The 19,121-nt window shown below is 47.2% G+C and overlaps 1 protein-coding gene across 1 annotated transcript in view; it reads right to left on the bottom strand.

The window, feature by feature from the left end:
- Window positions 1–19,121, bottom strand: part of CEP112 (centrosomal protein 112) — a 398,710-nt gene that overhangs the window by 219,586 nt on the left and 160,003 nt on the right. The window contains exon 16 of the mRNA XM_082272104.1: window positions 15,571–15,650. Within this exon, the coding sequence (XP_082128230.1) occupies window positions 15,571–15,650 (80 nt within the window). The remainder of the gene's footprint in view (window positions 1–15,570; window positions 15,651–19,121) is intronic.

Here is a 19,121-nt window from a genome sequence, read left to right as displayed (position 1 = left end):
GAGTGGCTTCCGTCTGACCACACCCATACAGGTCTGATTGGTGGAGTGCTGCAGAGATGGTTGTTCTTCTGGAAGGTTCTCCTCTCTCCACAGAGAAACGCTGGAGCTCTGTCAGAGTGACCATCGGGTTCTTGGTCACCTTGCTAAGGCCCTTCTCCCCCAATCACTCAGTTTGGCCGGGCGGCTGCTCTAGGAAGAGTCCTGATGGTTCCAAACTTCTTCAATTTACAGATGATGGAGGCCACTGTGCTCATTGGGACCTTCAATGCTGCAGAAATGTTTCTGTACCCTTCCCCCGATCTGTGCCCCCATACAATCCTGTCTCCGAGGTCTACAGACAATTCCTTGGACTTCATAGCTTGGTTTGTGCTCTGACATGCACTGGTAACTGTGGGACCTTATATAGACAGGTGTGTGCCTTTCCAAATCATGTCCAATCAACTGAAATTACCACAGGTGGACTCCAATCAAGTTGCAGAAACATCTCAAGGATGAACAGTGGAAACAGGATGCATCTGAGCTCAATTTTGAGTGTCATGGCCAAGGGTGTGAATACTTATGTACATGGGATTTTTTATTTTTAATAAATTTGCAAATATTTCAAACAAACTTCTCTCACGTTGCCATTATGGGGGATTGTTTGTAGAATTTTGAGGAAAATAATGAATTGAATCCATTTTGGAATAAGGCTGTAACATAACAAAATGTGGAAGTGAAGCGCTGTGAGTACTTTCTGTATGCACTGTAAAAAGTGGGTTAGGTGAACCAAGTGAATAGAACCTGTCAGAGGCGTAACTAGAACCTTTAGGGCCCCGGTGCAAGAAACCATGAATGGCCCCCGGACCCCTGGCAGGGTCCCTTCCCTTAAAGCCTGGGGCTCTTCCCACTGATCCTGGGGCTCGTTACTCTCATTGCGGGGCCCTTTATTACAGTCCCGCAGTGGGACCCTTTCACAAGTTCTGCAGTGGCCCCCTTCCTGCCATCTTGGGGTCTCCCCACGGTGGTGGAATGCCAGGGCCCGGTCACAAGTGTGACCTTTGCGATCCTGGAAGTTCACCCACTGGTGTCAGTAGTTTTTATTTTTTGTTATTTTAATTGTATTATTTTTTATCATTTTATTTTATTTTTTTACAATGTGACTGACTATGACTCTGTCCATTCAGAAAAGGAAGGAGCTGGTAAATTACATATTTACCGACCCCTTCCTGGTTCTCTATTGTGACACATCCCCTGCAGCAGCCGGCAGGAGAGGGGAGGGAGCACAGGAGGGGGGGGGGGACCAGGGGAGCACACAGGCCCAGAGACAGCAGAACACAAGTGAACTGGATAGGAGGAGTGGGGGGGGGGGGCGGACAGTGGGGGGGGGGGGGCAGGGGAGCAGACAGGGGCCCAGAGACAGCAGAACACAAGTGAACTGGATAGGAGGAGTGGGGGGGGGGGGGGGGCAGGGGAGCAGACAGGGGCCCAGAGACAGCAGAACACAAGTGAACTGGATAGGAGGAGTGGGGGGGGGGGCGCACAGTGGGGGGGGGGGGCAGGGGAGCAGACAGGGGCCCAGAGACAGCAGAACACAAGTGAACTGGATAGGAGGAGTGGGGGGGGGGCACACAGTGGGGGGGGGCAGGGGAGCAGACAGGGGCCCAGAGACAGCAGAACACAAGTGAACTGGATAGGAGGAGTGGCGGGGGCAGCATACAGAGAAACCAATCTCCTCCGTTTTCCTCCTGCAGCTACAGGAAGAAAAAGGAGGACAGTGATTTCTCTACATGTTGCCCCGCCCCCTCCTATCCAGGTGTACAGGGGAGCCGCAGAGGCCCCCTGGAGCATGGGGCCCGGTTGCAATTGCAACCCCTGCAACCCCTGTAGTTACACCCCTGGAACCTATGACTTCCATCAGGAACAAACATATTCAAATAAAATGTATCATGCTTAAAACACACAAACCAAGAACGCCGGATCACTGACCGGACTCTCTATCAGGGGTGCCTAGATCACAAGACTGGCTGCACAGAAGATCTTTTCTGTTGCAGTTCAAGCTGCTTCTTCATGTATTTTACTTGTCTTTAGTTGTGTGCCTGGAGTAGAGTTTTAATTGCTGTAAATGTATTGCTCTTTTATTTGTGTATGAGCGGATATGACAATGTTATTTATGAAGAAGTGTACTCCCTGACCCCAGCGCTGTTACCCAAGGCGTACCATGGACAGTATTATCAGCTCCCTGATTGCTTTTCCTTACTGCATGACATTGCTTCTTACTGGTCACTGAATACAGATCTGTCTGGGAGTCAGAAGATGTCACAGCACAGACTGGAGCGCAGCAATCGGATCATTCCTCTCTCAGGGGGAATGTGTGTGTGTCTTATGCTGATCCCATCTTTGATGTTCCAGCCACAAGCCACTGTTTGTTCTTCATCGGTCATGCATGAACTATCTGCCCACCTGCCCTTCCAGTAACACACATATCTATTGTCCGGAACCCCCCCCCCCCCCACCCCGGGGGAACCCAGCTGTGTGCTATGAGCTGGAGACGGACAGCGCCTGCTCCACTGCTACCCTGAGCCATAGCTCTGACTCCAGTAGAAGACCCATACACTGTGCAATACTTCTATACCTCTAGACTACAGTAAGACTGGAATGATGGAACAGAGAGGTTCAGAAAAATGATAAATAAAATTAGAAGTACAGTGCCAGTTTTAACCACTTTAAGACCGGAGGATTTTGCTGCTTAATGACCAGGCCACTTTTTTTCAACTTGGCACTGGGCGACTTTAACTGACAATTGCGCGGTCATGCAACGCCGTACCCAAACAAAATTTACGTCCTTTTTTCCCCACAAACAGAGCTTTCTTTTGGTGGTATTTGATCACCTCTGCGCTTTTCATTTTTTGTGATATTAATAAAAAAATGAGCGAAAATTTTGCGAAAAATTGACATTTTCTACTTTGACAGTTAAAAAATATCCAATATATTCAATTTTTGTCATATATTTAGGCCAAAATGTATTTAGCTACATGTCTTTGACAGAAAAATCCTCAATGAGCGTATTTTTAACCACTTTAAGACCGGAAGAATTTACCCCATTCCTGACCAGGCCATATTTTACGATTCGGCACTGCGTTAGTTTAACGGACAATTGCGTGATCGTGCGACGCTGTACACAAATTAAATTGAGGTCCTTTTTTTCCCCCACAAACAGAGCTTTCTTTAGGTGGTATTTGATCACCTGTGCGATTTTTATTTTTGCGCTATAAACAAAAAAATAGCGATAATTTTGAAAAAATAACAATATTTTTCACATTTTTTACATGAAATTCCCCCCAAAAAATGTAAAAATCTAAATGTTTTAACATTTTAGGCCAATTTGTTTTCTGCTACATATTTTTGATGAAAAATAAGCATATTTATGCGTTTACTAACTACGGGAAAGATTTATATCATTTTTATTGTTTTTTTTTTAACGAGTAATGGCGGCGATCTGCGATTTTTTTTTGCGGGACTGCGACATTGCGGCGGACAAGTCTGACTGACATTTTTGACAATTTTGGGGGGGACCAGTGACATTACTACAGTAATCAGTGCTATAAATATGCACTGTCACTGTACTAATGACACTGGCAGGGAAGGGGTTAACTTTATTAGAGATCCAGGGGTTAAGTGTGTCGCTAGGGGCGTGCTTCTAACTGTAAAGGGGCGTGGCTTTTTATGTAACCACAGAGACATACGATCCTACATAGCAGGACCGTATGATCTCTGCAGTTACACCAGGGAGAATGACAGACGGCTTTGGTTACATCAGCCGCCTGCCTTTCTCCCTCTCCTGCGGGAGATCGCGAGTGGCGGACATCGGAGCCGCCGGTCACTCGCACGGTGATGACAGTGAACGAGCGGGGGTGGGAGCGCGCCTCTGGCGGCGCACGCTCGCCCGCTATTGGCTCACGTGCCAGTGACGTACCCATACATCACTTTGCCCAGGAGGGGCTGACCGGCGGAGTATATGTACTTGCGGCGGTCGGCAAGTGGTTAGTTAAAAAAAGAGCGAAAATTTTGCAAAAAAGTGACATTTTTTACTTTGACAGTTAAAAAATATCCAATATATTCAATTTTTGTCAGATATTTAGGCCAAAATGTATTTAGCTACATGTCTTTGACAAAAAAATTCTTAATGAGCGTATTTTAAACCACTTTAAGACCGGAAGATTTTACCCCATTCCTGACGAGGCCCTATTTTGCGATTCGGCACTGCGTTACTTTAACAGACAATTGCGCAGTCGTGCGACGCTGTACCCAAATTAAATGTATGTCGTTTTTTTTCCCCAGAAACAGAGCTTTCTTTTGGTGGTATTTGATCACCTGTGCGATTTTTAATTTTTGAAAAAAAGAGCGACAATTTTGAAGAAAAAAAAAAAAACAATATTTTTACATTCTGATATATAACATTCCCCCCCAAAAAATTTACAAATCAAAATTTTTTAACATTTTTTAACACTGTTGGTGATCAAGGGGTTAAATGTGTGCCTCATGCTTACTGACGTGTGTGGGGGGAGGGGGTTGTGTGACGCAGACACAGATCGCAGGTTGAACTATGCTGAATCCTTTGATCTCCTCCTGTCTGTCACATAGAAGATCCGCCTGCTTTGTTTACACAAGCGGGCGGATTTTCTCAGTCTTTCCCTGACGATCGGGGAAGAGTGGTGGTGATCACCGCCTCTCCTCCCCTGGCCCAACTCCCGCTGTGTCTAAATGCCGGCGAGAGAGGGAGGAATCTGGCGACATAAGTCTACGTTGCCAGACCCAGGGCTGCCACCTTGCTGCAGTAGCAGCCACGAAAGCAGTCCTAAAGTGGTTAAAAGAAAATGTAAATCAGGGGGCAGGCAACCTTGGCGCTCTGTGAAAGAAGAAAATGGTCGCACACCACTATGGAATCCAATGAAGAAAAGTTACTTTATTCACAACATAAGTGGTACAAGGTACAGCAGGGTCCGGCTAAGATCAAGTGTAGTATCTGTTCTTAACAGTGATCCAGTGGGGGCGCTGTGCTGTCATCTGACCTGACCAAGGTTGGGTGGCGGCTATGCAAACCTGCTGGAGCGATGGGGATCTGGAAGGTTAGTATCGGCAAGAACTGAAACCGGAGCGCCTGAGCGTAATTGGGGGCCGGGAGTAAGTTCTCCCAGAGAAAACTGGAAGGGTCCATTACCTCCTGATTTGAATGGGCTACCTTGTCTGGCCAGGGGCCGGGAAGGCAGAAGGTCCACTGCGCCTCATGGGCTGGGCCTTTTGGCTACGCCTCATGGGCTGGGCCTCTTGGCTACGCCTCATGGGCTGGGCCTCTTGGCTACGCCTCATGGGCTGGGCCTTTTGGCTTAAGTTCGAGACAATTTTTGCTTACCAGGCCCTAGAGCCCGGCTAGTGCACATTTGGCACGGCCACATTAATATCTTCTATTTATTTTCCCTCACTGTTTGTCACTTTCACTTTTGTGTGTGTTTTCACGGATTGTAGGGTGTGAGTCCTCGGGCTTTCCCTGAAGTCTAGGGGGAGGATTTGTGGCCCTCAGGTTCCTTCCTCCCCTGCCTCTTGGGGGTCTCTCTTTGGGAGAGCCCCCTGACCTAGTATTCGGGGTCGGCTTCGGCTGGCCTGAAGAACGGGGTCTGCCAGGCCTTCTGGCTAGGCAGACCATGGAAACCTTAATCCCTGTCAGGAGCCTTGCGCCCCAGGGGATCAGGGTCAAAGTTTTACCCCTTCGAGGGGTGGACTAAAGCACACCCTTAAGTGCACTTTTTTGTGTGTATTTCACATGCATATTATTTGTTAATTTACGGGTTTTTCATTGTAGGTTTTGCACCACCGCGGACTTAAAAAAAAGTAGACGCATTTCACTCGACTGCTACGTGCTTCTTGACTTCTAGTGAACAAGCACGTAGCACTCATGTGAAACGCGTCTACTGTACCTTGTACCACTTCAGTGAATAAAGAACTTTTCTTCATTGGATTCCGTGGTGGTGGGCGACCATTTTCTTCTTTCATGCTTCTCCTGGTGGTGAGCCGAGGTTCAGCACAAACCTTAAATCGTGGCCTTTGACTAGCCTGAGCCGCGTTATCTCTCTTCATTGTTCAATCTTGGCGCTCCGCCTGGTGTAGAACTACAAGTCCTATGAGGCACTGCAAGACTCTGACTTCCTTAGGTATGAGAGGTAGAAACAAGATGGGATTTGTAGTTTCAGCACACCTGGATTAAAGTTTCCTATCCTCATTCTATATAAGAGATGGTCATTTGCGCTGATTATCATTATTATACAGGATTTATATGGCAACAACAGTTTGCACAGCGCTTTACAGTATGAGGGCAGGCATTACAGGTACAATGCAATTAAATCCAGGAGGAATCCAGGAGGGCCCTGAACGTTGGAGCTTACAATCTAGAAGGGAGGGTCAAGTGATACAAAAGGTAATAATTGTGGGGGATGATCTGATTAATAAAAAATTAAAAGTACAGTCAGGTGGGAGCAGGATAGGCTTCTCTTTTGGGGTAGGGAATTCCAGAGGATAGGAGAGGCTTGGGAGAAGTCCTGGAGGAGGCGAGTATGGGAGGAGGTGAAAAGGGAACTATAGAGTAGGGGGTCTTGGGAGGAATGAAGATAATGATTTGATTGGTATTTGGAGACCAGGTTAGTCCTCATGTACACTGATGCTGGTAAACGGACGTTTAGGAGCAGTTTTGGTAAATTGCATTTACAGCTGTTTTTAATGGGAGGGAGGGGGTTAGGGAGGGGGAGAGGGAGGGAGAGGGAGGGGGGGAGGGAGAGGGAGGGGGAGGGAGGGAGAGGGAGGGGGGATGGAGAGGGGAGGGAGAGGGAGGGGGGGAGGGAGAGGGAGGGAGGGGGAGAGGGAGAGAGAGAGAGAGAGAGAGGGGGAGAGGAAGGGAGGGGGAGAGGGAGGGAGGTATTATAGATGGGGAGGAACCAGGAATGGAGAAGTATTATAAATGGGGAGGGATCAGGAATGGAGAAGTCATGGAACCCCAAGAAGACAGAAAGCACCATGGTGCTGGATGATAGGAAGACACAGCTGAGGAGCAGGGAAGGGCGGCTCTCCAGACGTTAGACCTCCATCCTTCTATGACAATAAACACAGAAGGCCTCTGATGGAGCCGTCAGTCCCACTGAGGACAATTCCAGATATTTATCACAGAATGTGTGGAAGGATAAAGGGGGAAAAAAGATGAAACCGAGAAATAAAATGGAGCCAGGCGATGGAAGGAGACATGAAAGGGAGCCAGGCGATGGAAGGAGACATGAACAGAAGCCAGGCGATGGAAGGAGACATGAAAGGGAGCCAGGCGATGGAAGGAGACATGAACAGGAGCCAGGCGATGGAAGGAGACATGAAAGGGAGCCAGGCGATGGAAGGAGACATGAAAGGGAGCCAGGCAATGGAAGACGAAATAAACGGGAGCCAGGAGATGGAATGAGACATTAAAGGGAGCCAGGTGATGGAAGGAGAAATAAAAGGGAGCCAGGCGATGGAAGGAGACATGAAAGGGAGCCAGGCAATGGAAGGAGACATGAAAGGGAGCCAGGCGATGGAAGGAGACATGAAAGGGAGCCAGGCGATGGAAGGAGACATGAAAGGGAGCCAGGCAATGGAAGACGAAATAAACGGGAGCCAGGAGATGGAATGAGACATGAACAGGAGCCAGGCGATGGAAGGAGACATGAAAGGGAGCCAGGCGATGGAAGGAGACATGAAAGGGAGCCAGGCAATGGAAGACGAAATAAACGGGAGCCAGGAGATGGAATGAGACATTAAAGGGAGCCAGGTGATGGAAGGAGAAATAAAAGGGAGCCAGGCGATGGAAGGAGACATGAAAGGGAGCCAGGCGATGGAAGGAGACATGAAAGGGAGCCAGGCGATGGAAGGAGACATGAAAGGGAGCCAGGCGATGGAAGGAGACATGAAAGGGAGCCAGGCGATGGAAAGCGAAATGAAAGGGAGCCAGGCGATGGAAGGAGACATGAAAGGGAGCCAGGCGATGGAAGGAGACATGAAAGGGACCCAGGCGATGGAAGAAAGGGAGCCAGGCGATGGAAGGAGACATGAAAGGGAGCCAGGCGATGGAAGGAAAGATGTGTAAATTTCCTCCAACAAAAGAGCCTTTTCGGCCAGTGAGAAGTGATCTGTTCTTCCATGGAAATGGGGAGGTCAGAACAGCAGCCGTTCCAGCAGAGTCCTCCAGCCCGGCCTCTCGCGGACACTTGGCCCACAAATGATCACAGCCTGCTGGTGTCAGGAACAATTAGCGGGTAAACATGGAGGAGTGCCACCGTTAGACGGCTGCCATGTTGAACTGGCAGGGAGCGAAGAGCTGGCAAGACTTCCATGTCAGGCTAATAAGAGGGGGATCATTCCAGGATGACGCCTGGCGTGTGATAGCCCGAGGATAACCAGCTTGTCTTTCCAACCTGAGGCCATGCTCTATATTACTGCAGATTTGTATGGCGATCATTGTAGAATTATTATGAATAGAGAAAGTAGTATGAAGTTGTATGACCATCACTGTCTGAGGTGGAGGGGATCACTGTCTCAAGAGGGAGGGGGTCACTGTCTGGGGTGGGAAGGGGTCACTAACTGAGGTGGGAGGGGGTCACTGGCCGAGGTGGGAGTAGTTCGCTGTCCGAGGTGGGAGGGGGTTGCTGTCCGAGGTGGGGTCACTGTCCAAGGTGGGAGGGGTTCGCTGTCCGAGGTGGGAGGGGGTCGCTGTCCGAGGTGGGAGGGGGTCACTGTCTGAGGTGGGAGGGGTTCGCTGTCCGAGGTGGGAGGGGGTCGCTGTCCGGGGTGGGAGGGGGTCGCTGTCCGGGGTGGGAGGGGGTCGCTGTCCGGGGTGGGAGGGGATCACTGTCTGAGTTGGGAGGGGATCACTGTCTGAGGTGGGAGGGGATCACTGTCTGAGGTTGGAGGGGGTCAAAGTCCGGGGTGGGAGGGGATCACTGTCCGAGTTGGGAGGGGATCACCGTCTGAGTTGGGAGGGGATAACCGTCTGGGGTGGGAGGGGGGGGGTCACTGTCTGGGGTGGGAGGGGGGGGGTCACTGTCTGGGGTGGAAGGGGGATCACTGTCTGAGGTGGGAGGGGGGATCACTGTCTGAGGTGGGAGGGGTGGCTCTCCCATTGGTCGGATTTTACTATATAGATGACTCATGTTTGCATTATTGGCATCATGGGGCACTTCAGGCTCCAAAATGTAGCGGTTTTCTTGTGTATGTGATTAATAAATGGCTTTAAACTGAATTTGTAAATTACAGGTGATGCTTTTTATTTGGAGATATAAGAGACAGATTCAGTTATGTAATATTATATTATAGTGGAAGTGGTTGGTAGTTATAGTGGGTTATGGTACGGTAGAAGTAGTTATGATGTGTCATGGTATGGCAGAGGTAGTTATGTTATGGTGGGTTATGATATGGAAGAAGTAGTTATGTATGGTGGGTTATGATATGGTAGAAGTAGTTATGTATGGTGGGTTATGATATGGTAGAAGTAGTTATGTATGGTGGGTTATGATATGGTAGAAGTAGTTATGTATGGGGGGTTATGATATGGAAGAAGTAGTTATGTATGGTGGGTTATGATATGGTAGAAGTAGTTATGTATGGTGGGTCATGTATGGTGGGTTATGATATGGAAGAAGTAGTTATGTATGGGGGGTTATGATATGGAAGAAGTAGTTATGTATGGTGGGTTATGATATGGAAGAAGTAGTTATGTATGGTGGGTTATGATATGGAAGAAGTAGTTATGTATGGTGGGTTATGATATGGAAGAAGTAGTTATGTATGGTGGGTTATGGTATGGAAGAAGTAGTTATGTATGGTGGGTTATGGTATGGTAGAAGTAGTTATGTATGGGGGGTTATGGTATGGTAGAAGTAGTTATGTATGGTGGGTTATGATATGGTAGAAGTAGTTATGTATGGTGGGTTATGATTAGACATATGCCGGTTTTCGGTAATTCGATATATCGCGGTATTGCATAGCCACTGTATTGTTATTGTGGCATTTTTAAAATACCGAGTTTCTCTGCTCCTGGGTCTGACTTGTGAATTGATACATTTCAGTGAGCTGGATGACTCATTCACTCACACAGCTAACCCCTTTCAGCATTAAGTCTCCTAACTATAAACAAAAATGATTACATTGTATCTTTTCCTTCCCTCTGCCAGGGAGAAAGGAAGTTTAACCTCTTAAAGACTGGATCTTTTTCTGACACTTGTTGCTTGCAAGTTAAAATCAGTTTTTTTTTTTGCTAGAAAAGTACTTAGAACCCCCAAACATTTTATATATTTTTTTAGCAGAGACCCTACAGAATAAAATGGCGATTGTTGTAATATTTTATGTCACACTGTATTTGCGCAGCAGTCTTTCAAACGCAATGATTAGACTTTAATGAATAAAAAAAAAAAAAAAAAAAATAACAGTAAAGTTATCCCAATTATTTTTTTTTGTTACACAGAGAATCGTGAGAGAATCGTGATCTTTATTCCAAGCTAAAAAATCGTGATTCTCATTTTGGCCAGAATCGTGCAGGTCTAATATACACACACACACACACGCATAGCAGCCCACATTACATTATTATATAGCCATCAAGCAGTGTCTGGCCTACCTGGTGATGACTGGTTCTAGCGCTCTGATCCGATGGCCTGGTCTTTAAAGGGGCAAATCTTTGCGATCCAGAAGTGGTTAAACCTGCAGGAGGACCGGTGTTTTTATCTATTAATGACTTTACTATTGCTTTAGGCCTGGTTCACATGTATGCGGGTTGGCGGTTCACATGTATGCGGGTTGGCGGCCCACATTTGCACAGGCATAGCAGCCCATTGATTTGAACGGGCTGCTATGCCCTCATTTTCCGCAGAAAAAAGGTGCATGCAGCATTTTTTTTAAATTCAGTGGCCTTGAAATCCATCCTGCTTTTGCACCATGCGACTAACCTGCAGTTCTTGCTCTGGCAAGCTTTCTGCATTTTTTGTATACGTGGGCACGGCATTTAAAAATAAACAGTTTGCGTGTGCAGCAACGGCAGGTAAGTCGCATGGTGCAAAAGGATGGATTTCATGGCCACTGCATATTTTTAAATTCTGCATGCACCTTTTTTCAGCTGAAAACGCAGGCATAGCAGCTCAAGCCCATTCACATCAATGGGCTGCTATGCCTGTGCAAATGTGGGCCCCCAACCCGCATACATGTGAACCGCCAACCCGCATACATGTGAACCAGGCCTAAAGCAATAGTAAAGTCATTAATAGATAAAAACACCGGTCCTCCTGTAGGTTTAACCAATTAATGACTTTACTATTGCTTTAGGCCTGGTTCACATGTATGCGGGTTGGTGGTTCACATGTATGCGGGTTGGGGGCCCACATTTGCACAGGCATAGCAGCCCATTGATGTGAATGGGCTTGAGCTGCTATGCCTGCGTTTTCAGCTGAAAAAAGGTGCATGCAGAATTTAAAAAAATGCAGTGGCCATGAAATCCATCCTTCTTTTGCACCATGCGACTTACCTGCCGTTGCTGCACACGCAAACTGTTTTTAAATGCCGTGCCCACGTATACAAAAAATGCAGAAAGCTTGCCAGAGCAGGAACTGCAGGTTAGTCGCATGGTGCAAAAGCAGGATGGATTTCAAGGCCACTGAATTTAAAAAAAATGCTGCATGCACCTTTTTTCTGCGGAAAATTAGGGCATAGCAGCCCGTTCAAATCAATGGGCTGCTATGCCTGTGCAAATGTGGGCCGCCAACCCGCATACATGTGAACCGCCAACCCGCATACATGTGAACCACCAACCCGCATACATGTGAACCGCCAACCCGCATACATGTGAACCAGGCCTAAAGCAATAGTAAAGTCATTTATAAACAACACCTCCTTCAGGTTTAACCACTTCTTGACCACAAGGATTTGCCCTCTTAATGACCAGGCCATCGGATCGGAGCCGAGCACCAGGACCAGTTATCACCAGTTAGGCCAGACACTGCTTGATGACCTATTTTAGGCCTGGTTCACAGAGTCTGTACTGACTGACTATATAATAATGTGCAAAAGTGAACCAAAGCCCCTAAATTCAGCAATGAAATTGAAGTGAGGTGGAAATTTAATAATTTAAATTTAATAATAGAATACCGTGATAATACCGTATACCGTGGCAAAACCTTAATCAATTAATCGCAGCATGAAAATCTAATACCGTCACAAGCCTAGTTATGATATGGTAGAAGAAGTTGTGTTATGGTGGGTTATGGTATGGAAGAAGTAGTTATGTATGGTGGGTTATGATATGGTAGAAGTAGTTATGTATGGTGGGTTATGATATGGAAGAAGTAGTTATGTATGGTGGGTTATGGTATGGTAGAAGTAGTTATGTATGGTGGGTTATGGTATGGTAGAAGTAGTTATGTATGGTGGGTTATGGTATGGTAGAAGTAGTTATGTATGGTGGGTCATGATATGGTAGAAGTAGTTATGTATGGTGGGTCATGATATGGTAGAAGTAGTTATGTATGGTGGGTTATGGTATGGTAGAAGTAGTTATGTATGGTGGGTTATGATATGGTAGAAGTAGTTATGTATGGTGGGTTATGATATGGTAGAAGTAGTTATGTATGGTGGGTTATGATATGGAAGAAGTAGTTATGTATGGTGGGTTATGATATGGTAGAAGTAGTTATGTATGGTGGGTTATGGTATGGTAGAAGTAGTTATGTATGGTGGGTTATGATATGGTAGAAGTAGTTATGTATGGTGGGTTATGATATGGTAGAAGTAGTTATGTATGGTGGGTTATGATATGGAAGAAGTAGTTATGTATGGGGGGTTATGATATGGTAGAAGTAGTTATGTATGGTGGGTTATGATATGGTAGAAGTAGTTATGTATGGTGGGTTATGATATGGTAGAAGTAGTTATGTTATGGTGGGTTATGAAATGGTAGAAGTAGTTATGTATGGTGGGTTATGATATGGAAGAAGTAGTTATGTATGGTGGGTTATGATATGGAAGAAGTAGTTATGTATGGTGGGTTATGATATGGTAGAAGTAGTTATGTATGGTGGGTCATGATATGGTAGAAGTAGTTATGTATGGTGGGTTATGATATGGTAGAAGTAGTTATGTATGGTGGGTTATGATATGGTAGAAGTAGTTGTGTTATGGTGGGTTATGATATGGAAGAAGTAGTTATGTATGGTGGGTTATGATATGGAAGAAGTAGTTATGTATGGTGGGTTATGATATGGAAGAAGTAGTTATGTATGGTGGGTTATGATATGGAAGAAGTAGTTATGTATGGTGGGTTATGATATGGTAGAAGTAGTTATGTATGGTGTGTTATGATATGGAAGAAGTAGTTATGTTATGGTGGGTTATGATATGGTAGAAGTAGTTATGTATGGTGGGTTATGATATGGTAGAAGTAGTTATGTATGGTGGGTTATGATATGGTAGAAGTAGTTATGTATGGTGGGTTATGATATGGAAGAAGTAGTTATGTATGGTGGGTTATGATATGGAAGAAGTAGTTATGTATGGTGGGTTATGATATGGTCGAAGTAGTTATGTATGGTGGGTTATGATATGGAAGAAGTAGTTATGTATGGTGGGTTATGATATGGTAGAAGTAGTTATGTATGGTGGGTTATGATATGGAAGAAGTGGTTATGTATGGTGGGTTATGATATGGAAGAAGTAGTTGTGTTATGGTGTGTTATGGTATGGTAGAAGTAGTTATGTATGGTGGGTTATGGTATGGTAGAAGTAGTTATGTATGGTGGGTTATGATATGGAAGAAGTGGTTATGTATGGTGGGTTATGATATGGTAGAAGTAGTTATGTATGGTGGGTTATGATATGGTAGAAGTAGTTATGTATGGTGGGTTATGATATGGTAGAAGTAGTTATGTATGGTGGGTTATGATATGGAAGAAGTAGTTATGTATGGTGGGTTATGATATGGTAGAAGTAGTTATGTATGGTGGGTTATGATATGGAAGAAGTAGTTATGTATGGTGGGTTATGATATGGTAGAAGTAGTTATGTATGGTGGGTTATGATATGGAAGAAGTAGTTATGTATGGTGGGTTATGATATGGAAGAAGTAGTTATGTATGGTGGGTTATGATATGGTAGAAGTAGTTATGTATGGTGGGTTATGATATGGTAGAAGTAGTTATGTATGGGGGGTTATGGTATGGTAGAAGTAGTTATGTATGGTGGGTTATGATATGGAAGAAGTAGTTATGTATGGTGGGTTATGATATGGTAGAAGTAGTTATGTATGGTGGGTTATGATATGGTAGAAGTAGTTATGTATGGGGGGTTATGGTATGGTAGAAGTAGTTATGTATGGTGGGTTATGATATGGAAGAAGTAGTTATGTATGGTGGGTTATGATATGGTAGAAGTAGTTATGTATGGGGGGTTATGGTATGGTAGAAGTAGTTATGTATGGTGGGTTATGATATGGAAGAAGTAGTTATGTATGGTGGGTTATGATATGGTAGAAGTAGTTATGTTGGTGGGTTATGATATGGAAGAAGTAGTTATGTATGGTGGGTTATGATATGGAAGAAGTAGTTATGTATGGTGGGTTATGATATGGTAGAAGTAGTTATGTATGGTGGGTTATGATATGGTAGAAGTAGTTATGTATGGTGGGTTATGATATGGTAGAAGTAGTTATGTATGGTGGGTCATGATATGGTAGAAGTAGTTATGTATGGTGGGTCATGATATGGTAGAAGTAGTTATGTATGCCTTCCCGCATCGCATAAGTGTGAACCGGCACTTACACTCAAAGTACAATAAAAACAATAATAATAATAATAATAATAACAGATAGTAAATATTCAGGAGCCATCCCTTTCCATCCCTTTCCTGAATCGAGAAATAAACTTTTGATTGCTAAAAAGCCAAAAATAACAGGCGGCAATAAATACGTCACACATTCTGCTTCCGTGACTTAAACTTTATAATACTGAATTATTTTGGATTGCAAGCTCTTGAACCCAGTAAGGGTGACCAAAAATAATTTCCTGAACTAAACTCTTCTATTGGTCATTAGGGTTTAGGCTGGCCATAGACGGTTCGAATTTCTGGTTCAGCAGCAAAAGGCAGAGATTCTAACCATATATAGGCAGGATAATGTATACGATGTTGGATTTTATATGCGATTATCGCTAGCAGTTGTCAGAGCCGCTAGCAATGATCACTGTGTTCCCTTGGCTCCCCCTGCCCCCCATCCCATCGGGAAAACACAATGACCCGGCAGGAGGGATTCCCCGGTCAACACTCTGTGGTTGCAGGAAAGAAATTGGCTCCATCTATGGTTGGCCTAAGCCTTTTTTTTTTTTTACCTAATTATGCAGACGGGGCCCTTGCGGATTATAAAATGTTATCCAGAAAAGTAAGTTGGGGCCACATGCAGCCCAACCCAGTTTTGTCTGATCTGTGGCCCCCTGCCTTGGGATGGAAGTGGTAGAACAGCGCCCCATTGTGGTCAGGAATCACAGCACTCACCGTAGAAGTTCACTGAGTTTGGAGACTTTCTTTTGGGCCCCGTCCTTCTCTTCTTCCAGCTGCTTGTGAAGATGGTGAACCTGACAATGTCAATGGAGAAGAGGAAAATATCACCGCATGTTAGAGCTCTCTGTGTCATCAAACCCCCCGATCTGTCACTGGGGCCCCCCCCTCAGACCTGTCACTGGGGCCCCCCCTCATCTGACCCCCTCAGACCTGTCACTGGCCCCCCCTCATCTGACCCCCTCAGACCTGTCACTGGGGCCCCCCCTCATCTGACCCCTCAGACCTGTCACTGGGGCCCCCCCTCATCTGACCCCCCCCCCCACTAATACAGTACAAGAAGACACCTGCATCTTATGTCCTCCAGCCCTACATTATTCAAACGTTGTCACCCTATAACAGGAAGTTCCTGAACAAGGACCTCCATGGCAGGATCACCGGGGATTATTTTACTAAAAGCTGCAGATTTAAATAGATTGAAACTTACATTTGAAAATACCATGAATGTTAAAGCAGAACTCCGGGCGAAAACTATCTACAGACCGTCTCCAGGTTACAAACATTCGACTTACAAACGACTCCTACTTACAAATGGAGGGAGACGACAGGAAGTGAGGAGAAATCTCCCCCTAGGAAGGGAAATTCACTCCTGGAAGAGTTCTCATGGGAAAAAGGTGTCTCCACTGAAACTTTGTCACCAATCCTTGTTTCCACAACAACCCAAAATTTTCAAAATCGAATTGTCATAGGGACAGAAAGTGCGGTGACATCTTCTGAACAGGGGTGGCGTCACCCTTCCCTATGTTATCCAAAAAATTTGGCTGGAGCTACACAAAATTTTACTGTTCTGACTTACCAAGAAATTCAACTTAAAGCGGAGTCCCACCCAAAAGTGGAACTTCTGCTTATATGCTTCCTCCCCCCATCCGATGCAACATTTGGCACCTTTCAGAGGGGGGGGGGGACCTGTTTTGGACAGGTACCCTTCCATACTTGTCCCTCAGAAGTTCGGCCTCCCCTCCTTCCTGCGCCGCTGGGCCAATTAGAAAGCACAGCGTGCTTCGCGCATGCACAGAAGGGATCCGGCTGTGAAGAGGAAAGGCTTCCGTGCCGGGTTCCCTTACCCTGAATGGCGGCGGCAGCACCAGAGAGCGGATATGAAAATGGGCTTCGGGTGTCGCGGGAACCCTGTGGACAGGTAACTTCTAATATTTAAAAGTCAGCAGCTACAGGATTTGTACAGGATTTGTAGCTGCTGACTTAAAAATTTTTCCTGGGGGGGGGGGGGGGGCGGAACCTCTTTTTAAGAACAAACCTACAGACCCCATTCTTGTTTGTAACCTGGGGACCGCCTGTAATCCTAAAACTGCTCTCAGGAGGAGCAGGTACACCTGTGCAAGACTGAAGGGGGAGGAGCTGGTACACCTGTGCAAGACTGAAGGGGGAGGAGCAGGTACACCTGTGCAAGACTAAAGGGGGAGGAGCCGATACACCTGTGCAAGACTGAAGGGGGAGGAGCCGATACACCTGTGCAAGACTAAAGGGGGAGGAGCCGGTACACCTGTGCAAGACTGAAGGGGGAGGAGCCGGTACACCTGTGCAAGACTGAAGGGGGAGGAGCAGGTACACCTGTGCAAGACTAAAGGGGGAGGAGCCGGTACACCTGTGCAAGACTGAAGGGGGAGGAGCCGATACACCTGTGCAAGACTAAAGGGGGAGGAGCCGGTACACCTGTGCAAGACTGAAGGGGGAGGAGCCGGTACACCTGTGCAAGACTGAAGGGGGAGGAGCCGATACACCTGTGCAAGACTGAAGGGGGAGGAGCCGATACACCTGTGCAAGACTGAAGGGGGAGGAGCCGTTACACCTGTGCAAGACTAAAGGGGGAGGAGCCGGTACACCTGTGCAAGACTGAAGGAGGAGGAGCCGGTACACCTGTGCAAGACTGAAGGGGGAGGAGCAGGTACACCTGTGCAAGACTGAAGGGGGAGGAGGAGTACACCTGTGCAAGACTGAAGGGGGAGGAGCCGATACACCTGTGCAAGACTAAAGGGGGAGGAGCCGGTACACCTGTGCAAGACTGAAGGGGGAGGAGCCGGTACACCTGTGCAAGACTGAAGGGGGAGGAGCCGATACACCTGTGCAAGACTGAAGGGGGAGGAGCCGGTACACCTGTGCAAGACTGAAGGGGGAGGAGCCGATACACCTGTGCAAGACTGAAGGGGGAGGAGCCGGTACACCTGTGCAAGACTGAAGGGGGAGGAGCAGGTACACCTGTGCAAGACTGAAGGGGGAGGAGGAGTACACCTGTGCAAGACTGAAGGGGGAGGAGCCGATACACCTGTGCAAGACTAAAGGGGGAGGAGCCGGTACACCTGTGCAAGACTGAAGGGGGAGGAGCCGGTACACCTGTGCAAGACTGAAGGGGGAGGAGCCGATACACCTGTGCAAGACTGAAGGGGGAGGAGCCGGTACACCTGTGCAAGACTAAAGGGGGAGGAGCCGGTACACCTGTGCAAGACTGAAGGGGGAGGAGCCGGTACACCTGTGCAAGACTGAAGGGGGAGGAGCCGATACACCTGTGCAAGGCTAAAGGGGGAGGAGCCGGTACACCTGTTCAAGACTGAAGGGGGAGGAGCCGGTACACCTGTACAAGACTGAAGGGGGGGAGACGGTACACCTGTGCAAGACTGAAGGGGGAGGAGCAGGTACACCTGTACAAGACTGAAGGGGGAGGAGCCGGTACACCTGTGCAAGACTGAAGGGGGAGGAGCAGGTACACCTGTGCAAGACTGAAGGGGGAGGAGCCGGTACACCTGTGCAAGACTGAAGGGGGAGGAGCCGGTAAACCTGAGCAAGACTGAAGGGGGAGGAGACGGTACACCTGTGCAGGACTGAAGGGGGAGGAGCCGGTAAACCTGTGCAAGACTGAAGGGGGAGGAGCCGGTACACCTGTGCAAGACTGAAGAGGGAGGAGCCGGTACACCTGTGCAAGACTGAAGGGGGAGGGGCCGGTACACCTGTGCAAGACTGAAGGGGGAGGGGCCGGTACACCTGTTCAAGACTGAAGGAGGAGGAGCCGGTACACCTGTTCAAGACTGAAGGGGGAGGAGCAGGTACACCTGTTCAAGACTGAAGGGGGAGGAGCAGGTACACCTGTACAAGACTGAAGGGGGAAGGGGGAGGAGCTGGTACACCTTCCAATGAGTCTGGTCCCTTTATTGATGATAAACACATCACAGCGGCGCTCACAAGTCGCAAACCCCCCCCCCCCCCCGCAGGCTGAGGAGCGTTGGGCGGCGAGGAAAGCTTAGCCGCACCCCGTTTTGCTTCGCCACGCTAATGAGATTTGATATTATACCCCTTAAAAAAAAACCTCTACAAGAACAAATCTCTGCCCCCCAAACCTCCATACCAACTTGAATCACCCCCAACCCTTCCCCCTCCTAGCACAAATTATCCCTCTATCCCTCTAAGCACAAATTCTCTCCCTCTTCAAAATTCCAAAATGACCTTCCTATTATAAATCCTCCCCCCACAAATCCCCC

This window comes from Pelophylax lessonae, assembly GCF_965119305.1.
Source record: "Pelophylax lessonae genome assembly, chromosome: 11".
Lineage (NCBI taxonomy): Eukaryota > Metazoa > Chordata > Amphibia > Anura > Ranidae > Pelophylax > Pelophylax lessonae.
The sequence above is the reverse complement of the archived record's forward strand: the minus strand, read 5'-3'. Positions and strand labels throughout refer to the sequence as shown.